This window comes from Triticum dicoccoides, chromosome 1A (assembly GCF_002162155.2).
Source record: "Triticum dicoccoides isolate Atlit2015 ecotype Zavitan chromosome 1A, WEW_v2.0, whole genome shotgun sequence".
In the NCBI taxonomy this organism is placed as follows: Eukaryota; Viridiplantae; Streptophyta; class Magnoliopsida; order Poales; family Poaceae; genus Triticum; species Triticum dicoccoides.
In genome coordinates this window covers 177186538-177207316 of record NC_041380.1, presented here as the reverse complement: position 1 = coordinate 177207316, position 20779 = coordinate 177186538, and the positions used below count along the sequence as shown (strand labels likewise).

Here is a 20779-nt window from a genome sequence, read left to right as displayed (position 1 = left end):
TGATGGCACGACGGACCCTGCGGAGTTCCTGCAGCTATATGAGCTATGCATCGAAGCCGCCAACGAAGACAAAAGGGTCATGGCGAACTGGTTCCCCGTGACGCTCAAGGACGGGGCCCGCACCTGGCTCCTGAACCTGACTCCTGGCACAATCTCCTCCTGGGACGAGATGCGCACTCGCTTCATCGCCAACTTCCAGGGCACTCACGACCGGCCCCCGGCCGTGAGCGATCTGCGCCGCATCAAGCAGCAGCAAGGGGAAACCCTGCAAAAATACATCTAGCGCTTCAACAACGCTCGCCTCAAGATCCCCAAGGTGACTGAAGAAGTCATCATCTCGGCCTTCTCCGATGGCGTACGCGACATCAAGATGAAGGAGGAGTTAGCAATCCATGAAGACCTGTGTACATCCTTGGAGCTGTTCAACTTGGCGACCAAGTGCGCCAGGGCTGAGGAAGGGCGCCTTTCCCTCCTCGAACTCCCGGCTGCCGACCCAGAAGAGAAGAAGCCCAGGGCCAAGGACGTGAAGTGCAAGGGGGCTGCCGTGCTTGCAGCGGAACCAGACACCAAGCGAGGCAGAGATCAGCCTGAGTCATCCAAGGGCAGCCGGTACTGCGTGTACCACGACCTCCACACCCACAACACCAACGAATGTTAAGAGCTCAGGGCCGTGTGAGATAGACGTGTCGGCCGACGCCCCGAGCGCAATGACAGGGGCTATGGCCGAGGAGGAGGAAGAGGTGGCGGACGATGGGAAGACCGTGGGCCTCGCCAAGGGTGGCGAGACCAACCTCGCGAGGATCACTGGCAGGACCAGCCTCGCGAGGGAGGCTGGAGAGATCAGCCTCGTGAGGATCGCCCGCACGGCAACGCAGACCTTCCTCCTCTGCCGCCACCGCCAAGGAGGAACGAAGACCAACGTCATGACGAGGGAGTTGGGGGCTTTCAGGAGCCACGCGCAATCGCTTGCATCTTGGGTGGAGCGCAGGCCCCAGCCTCACAGCGCATCTTCAAGCAGTTTGCTCGCGAGGTGAATGCGGTCCTCCCCAAGCTTGAGGCCACGCGCCCTCTCAGGTGGTCTGCATGCACTATCACGTTCAGCTCAGCGGATCAGCTCAAGTGCGTGGCAACGGCTGGAGTCCTCCCGATGCTTTGCTCCCCAGTCATCAGCAACGTGCAGGTCACCAGGACCCTCATTGACGGTGGAGCAGGACTCAACGTCCTGTCCGTCGAGACGTTTGACAACCTCCAAGTGCCATACGATCAGCTTCAACCAACCAAGCCCTTCTCAGGAGTCACTGATGGTTCCACCGTTCCAATAGGGCAGGTTCGCCTTCCAGTCACCTTCGGGCAGCGCAACAACTACCGCACCGAGCTCATCAACTTCGACATCGCCCACATCCGTCTGCCATACAACACCATCCTCGGGTACCCAGCCCTGGCCAAGTTCATGGCAGTGACTCACCATGGATACAATGTCCTCAAGATGCCAGGAAGCGATGGAGTCATCACTGTACCCTGTGAAGAAAGGGACGCAGTGTGTGCACTCGAGCGCGCGTTCCAAGCCGCAGCAATCGAAGACCCGGACCACAGAAACGGAAGACTTCCCGAGGCAACCCTCAAGAAGAAGAAGGTTTCGCCTGGCCCAAGCCATCAAGAGGCAGGCGCCTCCGGAGGTGTTGCGTCAGGATCTGCGCCCAATCAGGGAGCGCCACCCTCTCTCGCATAGGAAGGCGCGCCCGACGCCCTCCTCAGGCAGGGCTCGGGGGCTCTTTCTTGGAGAGCCACCGACTTTGCCAAGGTCGCGAGGGAGGCGCTCGGGCACCACTTGGAGGGGTGCTTCCAGGCACGTTTCCCTCAGGACGGTACAAGGCAAGGAAGACCAAACCCACAGGAGTTCATCGCAAGGAACACCCAGGAGCTACAAGAGTCGAGAGTCATGCGCGACAGCCGCCGCTCACCCGCCGTAGCCCCACATCCATGCGAGGATGGTGGGCTGCGCATCTGCATCGGCGTGCCAGGGCTCAACCGAGCTGCGTCTCTGGAGCACCTCTGGCCTTCGTGCGCGGGGCGTTGCGAGGGTCCACCTCACAGCTACGTTCGCATGCCTTTTGGCCTGCCGAACATGGTCGCCGCTCATCAGCGCCTGCTGAGGAGCATTCTGGAGGCTCATGAGGTGTGGTCCTGGCAGAGATGGAGATGGCCCTCGGAGACCCACCTGCGCCCCCGGAGCCTCCTGAGGCTCCTGGGCCTGGGGGCTCGTGAGGATCGACGTCTTCATCGCGCATCGCCCGCTTCTTCAGCATCACTCCATCTTCAACGGCACCAGGTGACATCTTTCTAAGTTCCGTTTTTAGCTGGGAGCGCCCATAGGTCCGCATCATTCCCAGGTCGCGTGGGTCCGTCCCTGCGGCATGTATCCGTTTTGCTTACGCTCTTTACTTACCTTGTTGGGGGCGCCCCTTGGGCCGCATCATCCCCGAGCTGCTCGGGCCTAGCCCAGCGGCGTTTGCTTTTCCCGCGTCTACTTAAAATGAATTTTCTCCTACATGCTTAACATACCCGACCTAATCGCCTCCTCGATTGACGCCTACCTATGGAGCCGCTCGCTCTGGCACGACATCTACGCACGGGCCTGTCCCTGCAACGCCGATAAATCTGAGTGGTCGAGCTCTGGCCGTGGCAGCCCCGCAAGGCGCCACCTCACCAGGCCCTCAGTGCCCCAATCACTCCCCCGGAGCGACCAAAGGTTGGCTGGCAACCGTAACAACAGGTCTTGTTTCTCTTTATGATTGGTGTGCAGGACCTACTCCAGGAGCAATGCTAGGGACGTCGTGAGCTGCCTCTCCCTCTCTCCGGCACGGACCGCTTGCACGTTAAAAGGGGGCGCCTGAGCATCACGACTCATGGGCTCCTACTGGCTCTCCAGCCCTCACCCCCTGGCCTTGACCCACGGCATCGCGACCTGTCATACCAGCGGCGGCTGAGCTTGCTCGAGGGCCGGGACCTGAGGATGTAGAGCATTAAGGGAAGTGCGGGGGAGTGGGAAGAAGCTCGCGAGGACCTAACTCAGTGGCGCCTCAGCTGCCACCACTCGGGCCGGGCGCTTCATCGAGGAACTACACCAAACTCAAGAGATAAGTCACGCCCTTACAAGAGTTGGACCAACGCAGCGCCAAACCCTCGCCCAGTGCGGCTCTGTCATGGCGACGTTGCCTTCCTTTCTCGCCCAGCGAGGGCTGCTTGAGCGCTGAAGGGGACCTCCCGAGCATCGCGACTCGGGGGCTCTTACCGGACCTCGGGCGGCTCACCTCCTGGCCTTGACCACGGCATCGCGACCTGGCATACCAGCGACGGCTGAAGCCTGCCTGGGGACTGGGACCTGTCAGCGTAGAGCGCCAAGTCCTTGTGAGGATAGAAAGAGGGAGCCGAGCTGAGACAGGATAAGCACCTCGCATTGATTCATGTTAAGGATATAATGTTCACAAAAGACATGGCATGCGCCTTACATACCCCCACAGGGTGTTGCTTTGATTCCTCGCAGGGAACAAGAGTACTAATCCTAAGGAACGCTAATCGCCCGCACCTCCGCAAGGGACGCCATCATCAACAGTGCGTCGCCCAACGCCGGCGCCAACCCCATCCAGATCAGTGGCGTCGGCGGCTGGACGCGGCTGCCCTGCTCCGAGCACGACGCGACCTCGGGGGCTCGTAGCTGTCGTCGCTCGTCTCCGGAGTCGTGAGGAGCTCGGGGGAGCCACTGGATTCCCCAGCTCCTCCGCTGCCGCCTGAGGAGCTGCTGGAGGGCCGATGGGCGGGCCAGGTCCTCGCCGGTTCGTTGCCCCTACCGCTCTCCCTGAGGCAGCACTCCAGCCGGCGTCCTTCACCATCGAAGACCTTGAAGAACATCAGGGAGTCGCCATCGTATTCAAGATGAATCATGAGGGCACCTACCGTCCGGCAGACCCGGGCGATTTCGCCCCAGCCCCGGGTCATGAAGATCTTGCCCGGAGCGATGACCGCAACCTCCGCTCCGGTCGCAAGGGTACCGCAGTCAGCGTGCTGCAGGCAGAACTCCAGAGCCCCGCTCGGCGGCATCTCGAAGGCGAAGGAGGGAGGAAGGCGAATCCAAGAGCTCGGAGGCATGGCGGCGTGGAGCACGAGCTCGCGAGAGGAGCGCTCGGCGTGGACTCCAGGAGGAATGACACGCACCACCTTGACTCGCCGGCGTTGACGGCGGCATCGTCGATGTTGCTCGACGCCTTCCCCCCCAGGACCTACGACGCGGGCGTGCAAGGGTAGCGGAAACCCAGGCGGCGGCCGCTCGTACCAGGGCCTCGGTGCCTCCTGCCGAGCACCCTCTTCTCGGTGGTAGAGGACCGGCCGCTTCTTCGGCGGAAGTGGGTCAGGACCCTCTCGGGGGCCTTTCCCTTCTCTTCTGCAGAAAACCGGCGGATTGGTGCCATTGGCGTAAGGAGGAGCAAGAATGAGGAAGAAGAAGGAAAGGAGCAGCAGGAAGGGATGGACTGAAGGGGCTCGCCCAGCCCCGTACTTATAGCCGGAGGAGGCCAACCGCCGAGCACCACGATCGCAGGTAATCATGACCGGTTTCTCTGCATGCAGGGACTTGTCAAGTCGTGCGGTCGCCGAGGCATCGAGGGGAAGCGCAGACGCCCATGTCCAATCAATCGCCACGCGGCGCCCAAGGCCGCAGGCTGTTAGGGCCCGCGGCGCTTCATGCTTGCCCCTTCGCTTCCCTGCTAGGCCAAGCCCGGGCGCACCATGGGCCCGAGGGCTACTGTCGGCGTTCTGGGAACGGGGGTCCCCAGACTTGCCTGCCTGCGGCGTGGCTCAAGTGGGGGCCCAGCGCGGCCCATCTTCATCAGCTCAAGCTCAAGACCCTCGCGAGGGGCCAAGCTTCGCAGGGCGGACGACGGAAAGCTTCCTCGGAGGAAGCCTCATCAGGCAGGCTCGCGAGGAGGCGGAGAGATCAAGGCGGGGATACTTTGCGAGGAGCCCATGACGCAAGCCATGACAATCGAGACCAGGCGGGCGCCAGCCTGCGCAGTGTCCTTATTTCCCCTTTGGTGCAAAGGGGGCAAGCACATGCCAAGGCATCGGGCAAAGGTTACCATTCTGGTGCAACGAGACCAAGACCAGCAGAGCGGTAGGACGGAGGTCACCATGGAGCCCAAGACGGCGTCATCACCAGAGCTTTTGGCAGCCGAAGACCACCTTTGGTCAGAATAACTTGTACTATATGTTCCCCTTCAAAATGGCCAATTATTGGCGCCCTTCCCACTCATTATTTGGGGGAGAGGCCCAGGGCCGCTATAAATAGAGCTAGCCACCACAAAAGCAAGGAGACACCCCGGAGGGATGAAAGAGAGACATCGAGAGATCTGGTAGAACCCTAGCAGAGAGAGAAAGAGGCGACTGAACTCACCCAAGCAGTTCATTGCACCAGCTCAAGAACACCTCTCGCGAGGCTGTTCTTCCCTTGTACTGTTCATCATCAGCCCCTGAGGCAATCCACCACACCACACACTGGAGTAGGGTATTACACCACAACGGTGGCCCAAACCAGTATAAATCTCGTGTCCCTTGTGTTGTTTGTTGTTTCTAGCTTAGATCACGCGAGGAGATTGGACGTAGATCGGTAGGGAGAGATCTCCGCGCGCACCCCAGTGTTCGAACCTCAAGGGTCTGCCGGAACCCGAAATCCGACAGAATCCCTTGAGTATGGCCAAATTTTCTGTCGAGGCCGCGTCCAGTACACATGATATTGGGTTAGCTACACCCGCAATAGCCTCGCCTAAGTTGTTGCGCAGAACCACACCTAAATCCATGCACTTAGAGGGTGTTTGTTTCCAGGGACTTATTGGTCTAGGGACTTAAAAAAGTCCCTATAAGTCCCATCTAAACCAAACAGGAGGGACTTATAGAGACTTAAAGTAGGCATTTGAAACTTATGAAATAAGACTCTCAAGAAGGGACTTATAGGGACTTATAGTTGTAATATGGTCTTATACAGACTTATAAGTCCCAGAAACCAAACAGGTAGGGAATTTTTAGGGACTTTGGACTTATAAGTTGGGGCTAAAAAAAGTCCTAGAACTTATGAACCAATCAGGGCTTTCACCATGGATTTATAGGTGCTAACATTCAGTCCAGTTTTGGGACCAGCTGCGCTCGGAAAAGGGAGTCATGGTGGCTGCTCCACCGATCTTCACCGGCTCCCAGAGCGAGCTAGCCAACTGGCTGCTTGGTTGGTTTGCCGCTACTAATGACGACGAGAAGGAGATAATGATCCATGCATTATATGGCCTTTGGTTGGCCCGCAACGACACAAAGAATGGGAAACGTATTGATGCTCCACATGAAATTGTAGAACGAGTCTGTTTGTTTGTGAAGGAATGAAGGGAAGTCCATGTGAAGCCAGACAGTCAGACCAAACCTGCTATTATTCAGAGATGGCATGCGCCGGATGCCGGGTGGGTCAAAGCAAACGCTGATGGTGCAACATCACGGCATGGTGGAAAGGGAGGAGGCGGTGTTGTGCTCCGGGATAACAACGGAGGCTTCCTCGCTAGTGCATGTCACTTTTTCCCCATGGCTGCTGACCCGGTAGTAGCAGAGATTATGGCATGCAAATGTGCTCTGTTGGTTGCGACAGAAATTAATGTTCAGAGGGTACACGTCGAGCTGGACAGCCAGGCTCTCGTACAAACTATCAACAAACCAGAGAAGAACATGTCTGCTTCAGGGCCTTGGCTAGAGGAGATCAAGACCATGCTACGTAGTTTTGTTGATTTTAGAGTCTCGTGGGTTAGACGTTCCGCAAATGTTGCCGCGCATAAATTAGCTAAGTTAGGGGTAGGAGAAGAACTATGTAAGGTTTGGTTTGGATCGCCGCCAGAATGCATTCTGGATGTGATTGCGGACGAGATTCCGAACTTCGTTTAAGAAAATAAAGGGGCGACATTTACCCTAAAAAAGAAAAGAAAAATCCATGCACTTAACCAAACACGCTCCAAACGAACTTTTTTCTCACGTGGAACAAACGGTTAAACACCCAGCCCCATAAAAAAAAAACACCCAGCCTCCATGCGGCTCGACTCTACTTCCCCATCTTCCGTCGGCCCGAGCCATCCGGTCCTCCCTTCCTGCCCCTAGCCGAACTCCTCCGCTTTCCCCCAAATCCGGCGAGAATCTCGGCACGCCATGACCTCCTCTTACCGGCCGGCCGCCACGATGAGCCCGGAGGCGACGGCGCCAGTACCCAAGGTGGAGGCCGAGGCGGCGGCGACGGCGGCCCGAAACCCTAGCTCCCCCAGCGGCCCGCCGTCGCCGGAGATGGAGGCCACGGCGGAGGCGCTCACGCGGGAGGAGGTGCTACGCCGGAGGCGCCGACGCACGGCGCGGCTCGTTGGTGTGTACCGCCGGCTGTACTGGGCGATGGCAGAGGAGGTGCGCGCGCGGCACCGCCAGTACGTCTGGGAGCTCGGCCGCAGTCCGCTCGAGGCCGAGCAGCCCCCGTCGGCCGCGTGCTCGGAGGCGAAGCCTGGGCCGGCGGCGGTGCCGAGGAGGAAGAAGTGTGGGTTCACGGGCTGCAAGGTGCGGGCGATGCCGATGGCCAAGTACTGCCACTCCCACATCCTCTCCGATCCCAATCAGGCCCTGTACAAGGGATGCGGTCAAATCATCAAGAGGTGAACCTCTTAATGCTCATAATACAGAGTAAAACTTGGAATCTTGGTCTGGTTAGAGTTCCTGTTTCGGTCGTGGTGTTTGCTCTGGATCTAGCCATCTAAGGATGTCTCTTTGGAGTTGTTTGATTGGCTGTCTCTCTTTCTGGTGTGATTGGATCAGTAGTTTTATTTGAAGAACGACATACTAGTATGCAGGTGGCATTTCTAACCTCTATACAACTGTATAGTGTACGAATAACACTACGATTTTTATTTTGGGTCAAGACTAAGGCATGATACTCCTAAAACACATTTATCTTTCCAGATAGAGTACTTAGCTATTCTTATACATTAAACTTGAGTTTTCTGTAGTATATATCACAGTAATAGAGTATTCTATGGCTATAGTTCTATTTTTAGTGAGATGAATGACAGGAATCAAATCTACATCTTATACTTAATGCAAATGTGACTCTGAATATACACCTTAGCCTATTATAATATCTTATATCAATATGCTGTCAGTACTTTGGTTATCTAAACTCGCACGTGTAGCGTACTAGTTGTCAATTAGTGTGCTGTTCTATCTACTATAGCACGTGTAGCGTACTACTCCCTCATTTTAGTGCTAGATACATCCGTATCTAGACAAATCTAAGACAAGTAATTCGGAATGGAGGGAGTAGTTGTCAATTAGTGTGCCGTTCTATCTACTATAGGTTCTTGTAGCAAAAAAAAAAAATCCCCAATCTACGCTAAACATAAATAATTGTACCCAGAATTAGGGTTTTACCGCAATGCTTGATCTCCTGTCTTGATTGTGCACTGATGTACCTTGGATGAGACTTTGAACCAAAGTATTCTTTGAGTTTTTACCAATTTGCTGTGTAGATTTGAGCTTCTCATTCTGTCATCTGAGAACAGAAATGTTTATGCTTCGAGTTGTGGGATTACCTAGGTTTGCGATTAGTATGATTTGCTTATTCTTTAGGATCATATTTTCTGAAATTCAAGTGTTTGTAGTTTTTGCTGCCACCAATGTACTTAATTATGTCTGAGAACGAGTCATCACTTCTCTAGGCCTCTTTCTATTTACTGAAATTTACAGTAGCAATGCTAACTAGGTTCTTGATAATGTTTCAGTGGTGCACAGATTGGGCAAATTACTTGCAGCAGGCCCATCCTAAAAGCTTCAGTTCCCTCCCTCTGCAATGTTCATTTGCAAAGATCTCAGAAGAACATATCACAGGCTTATAAGAAAGTTGGCTTTAATCCACCCCCTATTGGCCAGATCTCCCCAGATTTTAGTGTCTTAGTTGCCGAATGTGTCCGTCAGATCCAGGCCAGGAGGAGAGAATCCCGAAGTGTTGTAGCAGGGAAGAAATGCCCCAAAGATGGGAAAGTTGGCTGAGCTATACCCTGAGATCTCATTTGTTACATAAACTGTAGGAAAATGTCAGGCATCCTGAGGTTTACCGAGTGTTGATAACTAACCCTGCGGGTTACTGCACTCTTCCTTGAAAGATATGGAATATTGAAAATATATGTGGCGTGCAGCTGTGCATGACTGGATGACAACATGACCCTGATGGTTGTCAGTTACAGCAAATTTCATATGAAGAGTTTATCCAACGAGCTAGTGGTGGAGTGTCAAGTATCAAGGTTGAGGGTTCGCAAAATGCACACATGTCAGGAGAGCATTTATGTATCAAAATGCTGCTGATGACTTCCTGAACATGCTGCAGGATTGCCATGGTTAATTTTATTCATCTTTTGATGGTAATTTATCCTAAATGAAGGCCTGAGTTAGATTTACTGGGTCGGTTCATTGCCAACTGCCGATTTTGAAGAACATGGTGAGTTGTGAAGCGTGTTCAGGTTTCACATCCTGAATTGGTTTTAAACTGAGTACCTCTTTTGAAGTAAATAATACTCCCTCCGTTCCTTGATATAAGGTGTATAGATTTTGTAGAAAAAGTTCGAAATATAAGGTGTCTTGCGTTGCACCACTTGTTTGAATATTTTTTTTAGGGATTTGATTACATTTAATTATATTAGGCAAACTCCTCTATTTTCTCATGTCAATTAGTCAGGTGTAATCTCGCCCAAAACTTGTGAAATTTTCACTCCACGTGCGTTCTTTAATTTTCGTGCCAAAAACTATACACCCTATATTTAGGAAAGGAGGGAGTATGCTTTTTTCAGCTTGGTAATGTATACTGTGTGATGGCTGTCCTGTTATTCAGCTTGGTGTTTCTTTAGATATGTTATTGGAAAATGTCCACCTTGTGAAGTATACACCGTTCCTATTTTTCCAGATGAAATCTTCACCTTGTTTACGGCACATACTTCTCCAGAAAGGATTGAGATTGTTGCTTTGTGCCAAGGATGCTATGGAGACAGTGGTTTTGTGCCAATCCTGAAGGAGCCATTCAAATAAGGTACTATGAGGAGGGAATAGCATGTACATGTTGATGTTTATGACATGGATGAGGAGAGGGCATGTACATGTTGATGTTTATTTTTGCCTGATTTAGTTGGAATGGTTGCATTGTACGGAAGATGTCCACAGAGGACCCTGCAAGCAATATGAGATGTTGCTGCATTGCTGATATTGATGCAAGGGAGGAGCCATACATACAAAGGATAGTTGCCTGGTACTGCAATCAAATTTAGCATCTTTGTTGCATGAATAGTTACTTATGAATTAATGGATGTTGTGGTACCAGCAACACATGGATGTGCATGCTTAAGCTTATATCAAACTAGTGGACCTGTTGCGCCAAATGGCGCAGAGGCACGCTAAAGCCATGTCCGCGATGAAAAAAGTTCCATGGTTTAATCCCCTCTAATAGGAAACATAGTGGAATGTTGTGTATAATGATATGAATATACACGGCTTAACTTAATAGTATAGAGTCTAATTTAAAACAAAAATACATGCCTTGGTATGAAAAATTAAGATAGAATTGTCTTTCAAAATCTATACAATGACTTTTTTGAAAAGGTTTATCTTTCTTGGTAAAAATATTTTTTAGCAACCACTTAGGCGTAGAGTCTCATTTCAAACTATGATTGCTTTGAAAATTGTAGTGTACAATGATATAATAGATCCTTATGTATGAAAAGAAACATGTATTTGTGGCGAAAGTACATGCCCTATTGCTTAAAAACATATGCATGTCTTTTATTTACTCCTTTATTAATTCGCTAAAAAATGTGAATGTGTAATAGCATTTAGAGAGTATTTAAGGTTTCCTAGGCAAGCCCGCTTGGTGTCTGGCTCTCGAAGAGTTTTCCTGGGCTGGCCCGCTCGGTGTCCGGCTCTCGAAGAGTTTTCCTGGGCTGGCCCGCTCGGTGTAGAATATGAAGCGGCAGGGTATCGATCAATTTGTTTATCCCCTCTTCTTCCACAGCTTGAGGCTTCCTTTGGTTTAGAGGAATTTCATAGAAATTCTAGAGGATAGGATTCTTATAGGATTTTTTCCTTTAGAGCCCTTTGTTTCATAGGAATGGATTCCTATTCCTACATAGGATTGGTTTCTATCCTACACATTTCATAGGAAAATAAAAAAGAGCCTAGACTCAATGGAAAAATTCTTTTGGTGTCAACCAAATGACATCTTGTTTCCTATTCCTACTCATAGGATTTGAGATACATGTCATCTCATTTCCTACAAGATTTCTATTCCTATGATAATCCTATCCTATGAACCAAAAGAGGCCTCATTCGGTGAGAGAGGCTCTTCGTGTGGCTCTAAATCTGGTGAGATTCCTGTCCCTTTCTTATTGCCTCGAACTGCTTCGATGCACAAATATGGCCTGCATTCGTCTGGACTAATACATGGATTATTAAAAATGTCTGATTGGCCAAATGCATGCGAAATAGCTACTGCATCTTGGAAGTTCTTGACCATATAACGTCGACCACCAGTAAAAGAGGATGGAAGTATGTTTTTCTTGCCAATAGAACTTGCATCTGTATACCCTTTTCCAACAGCATTAGTAACCCCTTGCAAGTTTTCCGCTCTAAGATCATTATTAGCCTTCATGATAAAATGCAACCTCCACTTGTCTATGCAAGCATGTGCATCTACAATGGCCTGTGATAAGAGCAAACCACAACAAAGATATGGATTATGATGCTCTGGTCTGTAGTGGAGGCAATAGGAATAATAATCCTTCATGCTGAGCCTCGTTCTTTTGCTTGTATCAAGAGGGTATGAACCAATATATCTAATCCCAAGCTGAAACCCACGCTCCACATAGGGGAAGAGAAGAGGATACTGCAAAGGCATATATGTACTTTGCAAAGAAGATATTTGCTGCAGATTGTCATCTCTACCATGCATTATTATGCCACGATAAGAAGCCTCCACTGTAAACACCAAACATTAAAGAAGCTAGCTCATCAGTCATAGGAAGACTGAACGTATGGCTATCTCAACATGTTTATTGGCTTCTAGTATTTCTCTAGTTGATCAAAACGTTTTGACAGAAGAATTGTGCGCAGCAAGCATGTGCATCAAGCCTTCAACAATGGATTCATCTAAATCACCATTACACTTTTCACCCTAATCTAAAGCTTAAATCATGTTCTTTATCTCATTCTGGGTATCATATATATATAGAGTTCGGCATACTTTGGGGTGTTTCCTTTCTTAGGCATAAGAGACCCCATTCAATGACAAACCCGACCATTTATTTTGTATATATTTGGGCCCTTAACATCATCTACCGAACGGCCAACAGTAGTTCCCATGGAAGTAAACGCAAAGAGGCAGTTGTATTGGTGTATCTTTTCTATAAACTCTTTGCCACGAGGACTTCCAAGATGCAGTAGCTATTTTGTGTGTGTTTCAATTCAGAGCATATATTCAAAAAATCATCATCAGAGAGCCCCTTAACCAAGTTATTTCTTTTTATAACTGAGCCTGATCAAAAGGAGAACCTAGTTACCATCATTATAATTGACATAATAAGTTTAAGGTCTATGCCCATTCTCCCTACAACGGACTCTATCATAGATAAAATGATCATGGGAGGATAAATTGCATGAATGCTAGCAAGTATAGACGTAGTAGTAGCAATAGAACATAATGAAACTTGCAACATCTCGATGTATTTCTTTGACCTTTCTAGGTCTTTTTGTCCACAATTTCACTCATAATAACTTTTTCTCTATCAAAGTTCTGCAAGCAAACAATGCAGAAGCTATTCTTCAACAAAACATGACAAACTAAAAGGAAATGATCCAGTACCTCAGTTATTTCACTTTATAAGGTTGCAAATACATGAATGTGTTTATAAATCAATACATGTAGTCTCAGACATACTTGATAACACCGGTGTGCACCATTTTTTCTCTAAAATATGAACCATAGTTCGTAAGCTTGAGATATATGCATACAAAGTAAAAAAGTCCAAAGAGCATAAGATAGTAAATAAGAAAAACCAAACCAGATTGGATAACTACAGGCAGATTCAAAGAAATGGTACTGATTTTATGCTTCAGTATTTATGATATGCCGAACCTACATAACATACTGGAACCCGATCATGACTTAACTCTATATAGCTATATATACTCTACTGCTCCAAAAATTAATATTCTTGTGCTTATTGAAGTATAAGATTCTGCAAATAGCTCGAGCTAAATAATCCAGATAGGTGAAGTATGGGTGGCACAATGGATCAAAATACCAGTACATCACATCTACATAGATACTGCTTTCTGAACAGATTCTAACTAATGGGTCTCACTGTCAGCAAACTCATGATTCCCAATAACATACCAGAATATTAATTTCCACAGTACCAGAATATAGGCTGTACCTTTAAATGTTGATTTTAGTCGCTTTCTTTTAGATTTTCCTGCATTGACAAGCTTATCCCTAAAAGCAATGTTCAGGATATCGGTAACTGGTACCATATCGGTTGGATGCCGAATAGAGATACATAGGTGAATTTTTCAATTATTCGGTTGATAGATCAGTTATCCGCCCGATAAATCAGTCAATCGGCTATTCGGTGACCCACCGAGTAGCGATTAACTGACTGAGATGCCGATTAACTGTACGATATTTGGAACAATGCCTGAAAGTACAGTTAGCTGCACCTCTGATATATGGGATACTTCTATAACAACCCTATATATATATACATTCTGAACAAAGTCATGAACAGAGCATTGAGGAATTAGTAGAACAATTTCATGCAAGAAGAAAGAACCCACCCACATATGCTTGCTTCCTATAATCCCTGCAAATCGGAAGAAACCAATGACATATGGAGATGCATAAATAGCAAGATCAGGAGGAGATTATCGTGTGATGGTGTGTGTGTGTGTGTGTAGAGAGAGAGAGAGAGATCAGGAGCGGAGGGGAAGCTCACCTTGTCATCAGCCATTGCTTGATGTTCGTGCCGCTCCCCAAAATCTGCCCATCGTCGCCTGTCCGCAGTGCCGCACACATGCTAAACGAGTAGAAAAGCCGCTCGCCGCAAGGAGGACGCAGGTCACAAGGCCTCGCCCTGCTCCTTCCTCCCGCTAGCGTCACTCACCCTGCTTTTTCCCCCTGATGGGCTCGCCGTGCCCCTTCGCCCTGCTGTTTGCCCTCCTCGTCGGCCTCCTCCTTCCCCCTGTCGTCAGCAACCTTCCCTCCCCTGCAGCTCCACCCCACCATGAAGACACATCTACTCATGCTCTCCACGACGACGAGGTGCGCCTGATTCGGAACCACGGAACATCACACTGCAAATTAAATATTTGAGCATCAGATTAGCAGCTATATATTGCAAGCATGCATTTTTAACTGTAAAAGAGCAAATACAGTAGGCCAAGCAAAAATGTATATCTGAAGGTGAAAAAAAAGAAACATCCATCCTAATTAGGGTGTACAGGACCAAATAATTAATATGGCACTTTGGAAAGAAAACTTTAAAATGTACCAACGATTGTGTTCACATGGTAGAATTGGTTGGCCTATCATATTCCTCTCATGATCACACAAAAGAAGAACTCCCATAGCGTCACATATGTATACTTGGGATGCTGCCAGAAGAACAAACAACCAACAGAAAGATAAATTTGCATATGTGCCTATTGAGAAACAACACACACATTTTCTGGATGATAATTTGAATGGTGTACAAAATTCAAGAGAAATTCTTCACCACCATACAGTGCTCGCTGCATTACTTCATTGCACATATAGTCTGTACTGGAACTATTGGCTGCAGGAATTAATCCAATCTCTCCTTTGGTTTAGTTTAGAGGAATTTCATAGGAATTTTAGAGGATAGGATTCTTATAGGATTTTTTTTCCTTTAGAGCCCTTTGGTTCATAGGAATGGATTCCTATTCCTACATAGGATTGGTTCCTATCCTCCACATTTCATAGGAAAATAAAAAAGAGCCTAGACTTAATGGAAAAATTCCTTTGGTGTCAATCAAATGACATCTTGTTTCTATTCCTACTCATAGGATTTGAGATACATGTCATCTCATTTCCTACAAGATTCCTATTCTTATGATAATCCTATCCTATGAACCAAAAGAAGCCAATCAGCCATAACAGACAACACTACAGTGCCTAGTCTTAAAAATCAAAGCTTTAAACTGCAACAAAGGACATGAAACAATACGATACTTGGACCAAGAACGGCCATGTGGAAGCAGACAGATCACATCATAATTCCAATAAATCAGTCCAGGGGTGCAAACTTTGTTTCTTCAGGTGGACTGAATAAACCATATAACCAAGACCATTAATTCATCCATGAATTGTAGAGATAAGAATAAGCTTACCCTGTACACACATCAGTTCATGAGAATAAAAAAGGAGAGAATCACATAAACAACGAATTGGTCAATAATGAGATGAAGAAAAAAGCTAAGCAGAACAAGAAAAGAGAATGTGCAAAACCTCATGCTGCTTGCACTCGTTGCCGGGCTGCTTCACCCTATCGTTGGCCTCCTCACCCTCCCCTGCCTCTCCCCCCATTGCAACCAAGAACCATCTGGAGCCCTAACCTCGCTGCTCTCAGGCCAACCTGCTCAGTAGCTTATCATTCAAGTTAAGCAATGCTCGAGGAACTCCAACAACAACAAAAAAAGTTGCAGTTCACACTAAACAACATCCTCATAGAGTCACAGCCCCTATCATATCCCATGATTTCCATGGGAAAGAACTCATCAGGGCACACCATTTCATTAAAAAAGTAAGAGATAAGGAAAGGAAAAGGCTATTCACCTGAGCTTCAAATGCAAAACCGACGAGAAAATCAGGCAAGATCGACGAGAGGACTAATGCTTAGCAGCAGGAAGAACAAACTGAAGAAAAAGAACTCGTTACGACACAAGCATTTCATCGAACAGCTTATAGGCAAATATGAGAAGAGCCATTTCACCTTAGTTTTGAAGGCAAGAACTCGTGCAAAGGGGAATGCAGCGGAGAGAAGCACTCCGGTCTCCGGGAGGTCGATGGCAAGCAAGACCGTGGCGGTAGCGACGACGCAGGAAAGCAGTGGCGTGGGGAGAGGAGGAGCCAGCGCTTATGCATCCTCTGCTTGGGAGCGGACATGTCTCGCAGGATACCGCGCGCTCTCCGACTGCCTCTGCTCTGCATCGAACTCCTCTGCTCTGGTGGCTGTGCTCGTCCGGTGACCCCCACCTCCTGCTCGCCTCGCACCTCCTAACCCCTCATCCAACCCCCTTCTCTGCTCCCCCGGGTATCCTCCCACCACCGGCGGTAAAGGAAACAGAGGCAGCGGGACAACGCCGCAGAGGATGGCGTCGAGGGGGTCCGTTCTCCACCGTGGAACCACCTTGGTCAGCCCATCGAATCTAGGCGCCGCCGCTTCTCCCGTGCTCACAGTTGCCGTTGAGACAAGGAGGAAGAGCCTGGCGGAGGAGGCGGCACTCCGACCGCCGCCCTTCGTCCTTCTGCCGCCTTGCACAACAGAGGAGGGGGAGGAATTTTTTACTCTCGTGAAACCTCCATGCCGCAGCACACCCACGTCGCGCGCGGCGCGGGACGTGCGCATTCGCCCAAAGCGCTCTCGCACCTTTCCAATGCTGACCCAACCAATAATCAACCGCCGACTTGTGGGACCAGCCACTAACCTGGGCCACCCGTCATAGTGAGCACAGTGCTGCGGGTATGAAGCCATCATCAGTCCATTCCACCCACCACCGAACACGACGCAGGGGCCGGCCACGCCTGCGCAAACCACGCAGCCGCACGCGGTGCGCAAGGAGAGGGTGCACCTGTACTTTCAAACGGTTGACCCAGCAAAGATGCAAACGGCACGACCCCACCGGTCATTGGACTCGTGAAATAACCGTGCGGTGGAAATGAAGAACGAAGATCCAACGCTTGAAACGAGTTTTGACCCAGATCCAACGGCTAGAAACAGACGAAATTTAGGGAGCTTCCTGAAGCCAAGTTGGCTAGCAACCTTATAGGTTTGAATGCTCTGAGATAGAGGACAGGATGTGGATATCGGCAGACATTGGATGACCTGGAAGTATGACGTGACTAAGGAACTGACGCAATTGTTCATCTAAAACATGAGAATGGTATTACTGGCCATGTGATTAGAGTATGACATTGCATGTGTGCATGTGTGGATGGGAAAAAGGAAGATATTACAAACTGATTTATGGGCTAAACCATTAGGGCCTTCCATATTCCATTTTCATTGAAGTTCATCGTTAGTTTTGTATCGTCAAGCTCTAGTCATCTGTACCGCGAAGTTAACTATGTTGATATCAAGTTGCTATGTAGCAACTTTTGTTACCAACGCATAGCAACTTTATGAGAAAAAGGTGGCAACTTTGAAGGTGAAAAAAGCTCTCGAAACATAGCAAACATGAGGTCCAGTATTGAAGATCAATTTAAATTCGAGCAACTCACTTCGTTGTTTCAGTAGCACTTCCTTTGTAAAAAATATAAGTGTTTAGATCACTTAGTGATCTGCACGTATTTTTCTACAGAGGAATAGCATATTTTGATGATTTCAGTAATACAATAAATATAAGAGCAGTGATTTAAACGCTCTTATATTTCTTTACAGAGGGAATAATATTTAAAGCGCACGCGCGGTTGCTTTTGTCATTCCTACATTCGACGCATACTGACTGAAAATCTACTGTTCTCACATATCTTGGCATGGCTCTTCTATTGAACCACTTCTTTTCTTTGAGAAACAGGAGCAGCTTAAAACCATTCCTTAGATTTAGATGACGCCATGACCTACAAGTGAAAGCACACACTAATAAAGTCATGAAAACAAGAGACTTGCATATGTTGGGATGGTTAGTACGTTAGCCTGTTGTGAATTGTGAGTATGAAAACGAATATTCGACAACGTATGGATTAGTGAAACAAGAAAAATAGAAAGGTAATAAGTGAAGATAAATGAAACAAAGAGAATTATATAAAGCTAAAATGTTGCATACAGAAGCGTTCAATAAGTAATATAATTATACTTTCGTACAATGTCACAAAAAAATGCAGTCCAGATGATTAAAATAAAATTAAAAACAAATTGTTTATAAAATATATTTATACCAATATAAAAAAACCCAAAGGAGTATATCTACCAATACGTATGCGGCAGGTCTGTACATGTTATCTACCTTCTAGCCTTTTGCATAGGTAGAAAATTGTAGAAAAAACTGCCACATTTCAAGCCACAAATGAGGTTCATTATGAAGCATTCAAAAGCACAGGGCAAGCCATTTCGGAATAAAAGGCAAAGTGTCAGTCTGACTAATTCTACCAGTTCCATAATAAGCAAATATAACTAAAGAAGATGACTGGATTAATCTCCATCACCAAAAATCGTACTCCTTCCGTTCTGAATTACTCGTCATAGAAATGAATGTATCTAGATGTATTTTAGTTCTAGATACATCCACTTCTGCGACGAATAATTTGTAACAGAGGGAGTACAAAACAAGAAAAAACAGAAGATCCAATAGATGAACTAAAAGCTCCAATAGAATCCAACTGCCTTGACACCACGCTGGCCCAATCTCTCCTTCATCTCCTCCTCTACGTGACTCTTGTTATTCCTTCTAGTGTTGATCCTTTGCTCTTCCCATTGTGATGAGAGGATTTTGTCGGGCGGATCACTTTTGCTCAAGCATCATGCTGTTCTCAGGAGCTAGCCCGACACATGCCCTCTCCAACATGGCTCTCTGCTTGGCCAACGCATTCACCACCAGTGTCCCTGGGGACCTATCCCAAGTACCAAACTATTTTATAAATGATGAAACATTTACTAAATTTATAAAGTTAAAATTTTAATGTGATTATAGGTGTAGTGACATTAAATTTGCAGTGAAAAATGAATGCACTTAGAAGATGGGCCTTGCTGAGGTAGCTCAAGATGGTGCCCACGGGGTGAAAAGAATGGAAGAGGGATGGGCCCTGCTTGGCAAGGGGGACGCCGCCACCTCCCACTCGACCGCCCGGCGCTGCCGCCTCCTCCCCTCCCCCTCGCCACCTCGGGTCATGACCCGTGAGTGGGACAACGGCGAGGTGGCGCAAACTGCGCGTCGACGACCGCCGTGACCTGCCACGCCCCTCTTCGGACGCTCTTCGCCGCGAGGTGCGTGAACTCCGGGACGGACGCATAGATGTCCGGCGTTCTCTGCGCCGATCTGACCGTAGGGGTCGGTCCCGTCCCCCCCCCGGTGGCCTCGGGAGACTGGCGCTCCCGTCGCTGTTCGCCCTCCCCCGAACCTCGCCGCGGCCGTAGCCCCTCTCCATCCCACACGACCCGTTCACCCTATCCTCGCCCCCAAGCCCCACTACCCTCCGCCTCGTCCCGGAAGTATGTGCCTCCTCACGCGGCAATTCCGGCGGCCCCGGCCTCCTCTGCCGTCCCCGGCGGTGGCCCGTCCCGCAGCCGCCAAGGACCTGCCAAGAAGAAGAGGCGCCGCGGGCAAACGAGGGGCAACCAGGCCGCCTCTCCCTCGCTGGCTCCGGGCTCCTTTGCCGCTCCGGGGCCCGTCTCCAGGCTTCCCCGTCCCCCGTTCTTCAATTGCGGGGTGGCAGATCACTCTCAAGTCAATTGCATCAATCTCCAGTGCTGCTACATCTGCAAGGACCCGGGCCACCCCGCCCTTCTGTGCCCGGAGCGGCCAGTGACCTCTGAGCTCAAGATGTACGTCCACGGTCGAGGGGCTCAGATTCTTCCACCTCGAGGTCCCCGACGTCCCTCCACCCACCCCCTCTCTTCAGGCGATTGTCACAGTGGTGGATGGGGTGGCCTCACCCGAGATGGTCGAGGCCGAGCTCAACCACCTCTACCGTCGCCAGTGGGACTGGGTGGTCACACCGTCCACTGGCAATATCTCCACCATGATCTTCCCTGACGCCATCAGCTACGGCTACGCCACTCGCAGTGGTCAGATCACCCTCGCCCTCAACCAGCTCTTCGTCAACATCACAGAGCCCATCCTTGACCCGAAGGCGGTGGCCGTCTTGGACACTGCTTGGATCATTGTGGCCGGATTCCCTGACATCGCGTGTTCTGAGTCTGTCATTCGCCAGATGTCCCAAATCTTGGGCAAGGTGGTGGTGGTCGAAGAGCTTTCCCTCCGCAAAGAGGAGGAGGCCCGGGTCAAGGTCAAGTGTCTGGACTCCTCCAAGCTCCGCGCCACCATCCGAGTGTTCTTCAACGACTAGGGCTTCGACCTCCAGACTGCCCCTGAGCCTCCTAACCATGTGGGTGGCCCTCGCTTCTCTGATGACGGCCCTCCCGGGGGCAATCCGGGGACTGACGGGGACTACCACAGCCGCCACCACCGCTCACGCCGCTCTGAGAATGAGGGGGGCTCGGATGACTCGCGCTCCCGCTCTCCGTCGCCTTCCCCCAACTCCTCCCACTGGGGCTCACGGCCGCCAGGCCACCCTCGCTCCCCTGTCCGCCACGCTGCTCCCCCCGGTCGTCCCTGTGGACCCGGCGGCCGAGCCCTTGGAGGGGAGTGATGCCTCTAGCGCCGGCTTGGTGGTCCTCCCGGTGTCCTCACCGCGCTCCCCCGCCGACCTCTCCACCGTTGGGTCTGGACTGGA

General features: G+C 49.6%; 1 protein-coding gene and 1 long non-coding RNA gene across 3 annotated transcripts; one reads left to right on the top strand and one right to left on the bottom strand.

Moving 5' to 3' along the window:
* The first annotated feature begins 7096 nt into the window (after positions 1–7096).
* On the top strand, positions 7097–10502 carry LOC119368983. Of its 2 annotated transcripts, XM_037634077.1 has the most exons (4): positions 7097–7712; positions 8835–9547; positions 10010–10132; positions 10229–10502. In XM_037634077.1, the coding sequence occupies exons 1-2, from the start codon at positions 7225–7227 to the stop codon at positions 9100–9102; spliced, it is 756 nt and encodes a 251-aa protein (XP_037489974.1). In that variant the 5' UTR covers positions 7097–7224; the 3' UTR covers positions 9103–9547; positions 10010–10132; positions 10229–10502. The 2 variants fall into 2 exon arrangements, with proteins under 2 accessions (XP_037489974.1, XP_037489969.1); XM_037634072.1 differs by having other exon boundaries at positions 10010–10502.
* Positions 10503–15651: 5149 nt separating this feature from the next.
* LOC119277321 lies at positions 15652–16338 on the bottom strand. Its single transcript, XR_005137035.1, has 3 exons — positions 16101–16338; positions 15944–16023; positions 15652–15743 (listed from the first exon to the last, which is right to left on the bottom strand). It is a non-coding gene; the product is annotated as an uncharacterized LOC119277321 (long non-coding RNA).
* Positions 16339–20779: the final 4441 nt, after the last annotated feature.

Excerpts from the sequence above, each read along its gene's own strand:
- LOC119368983 (XM_037634077.1), top strand. The coding sequence starts at position 7,225 with ATGACCTCCTCTTACCGGCCGGCCGCCACGATGAGCCCGGAGGCGACG. Across the intron at positions 7,713-8,834 it reads TGCGGTCAAATCATCAAGAG|TGGTGCACAGATTGGGCAAA; the intron begins GTGAACCTCTTA and ends ATAATGTTTCAG.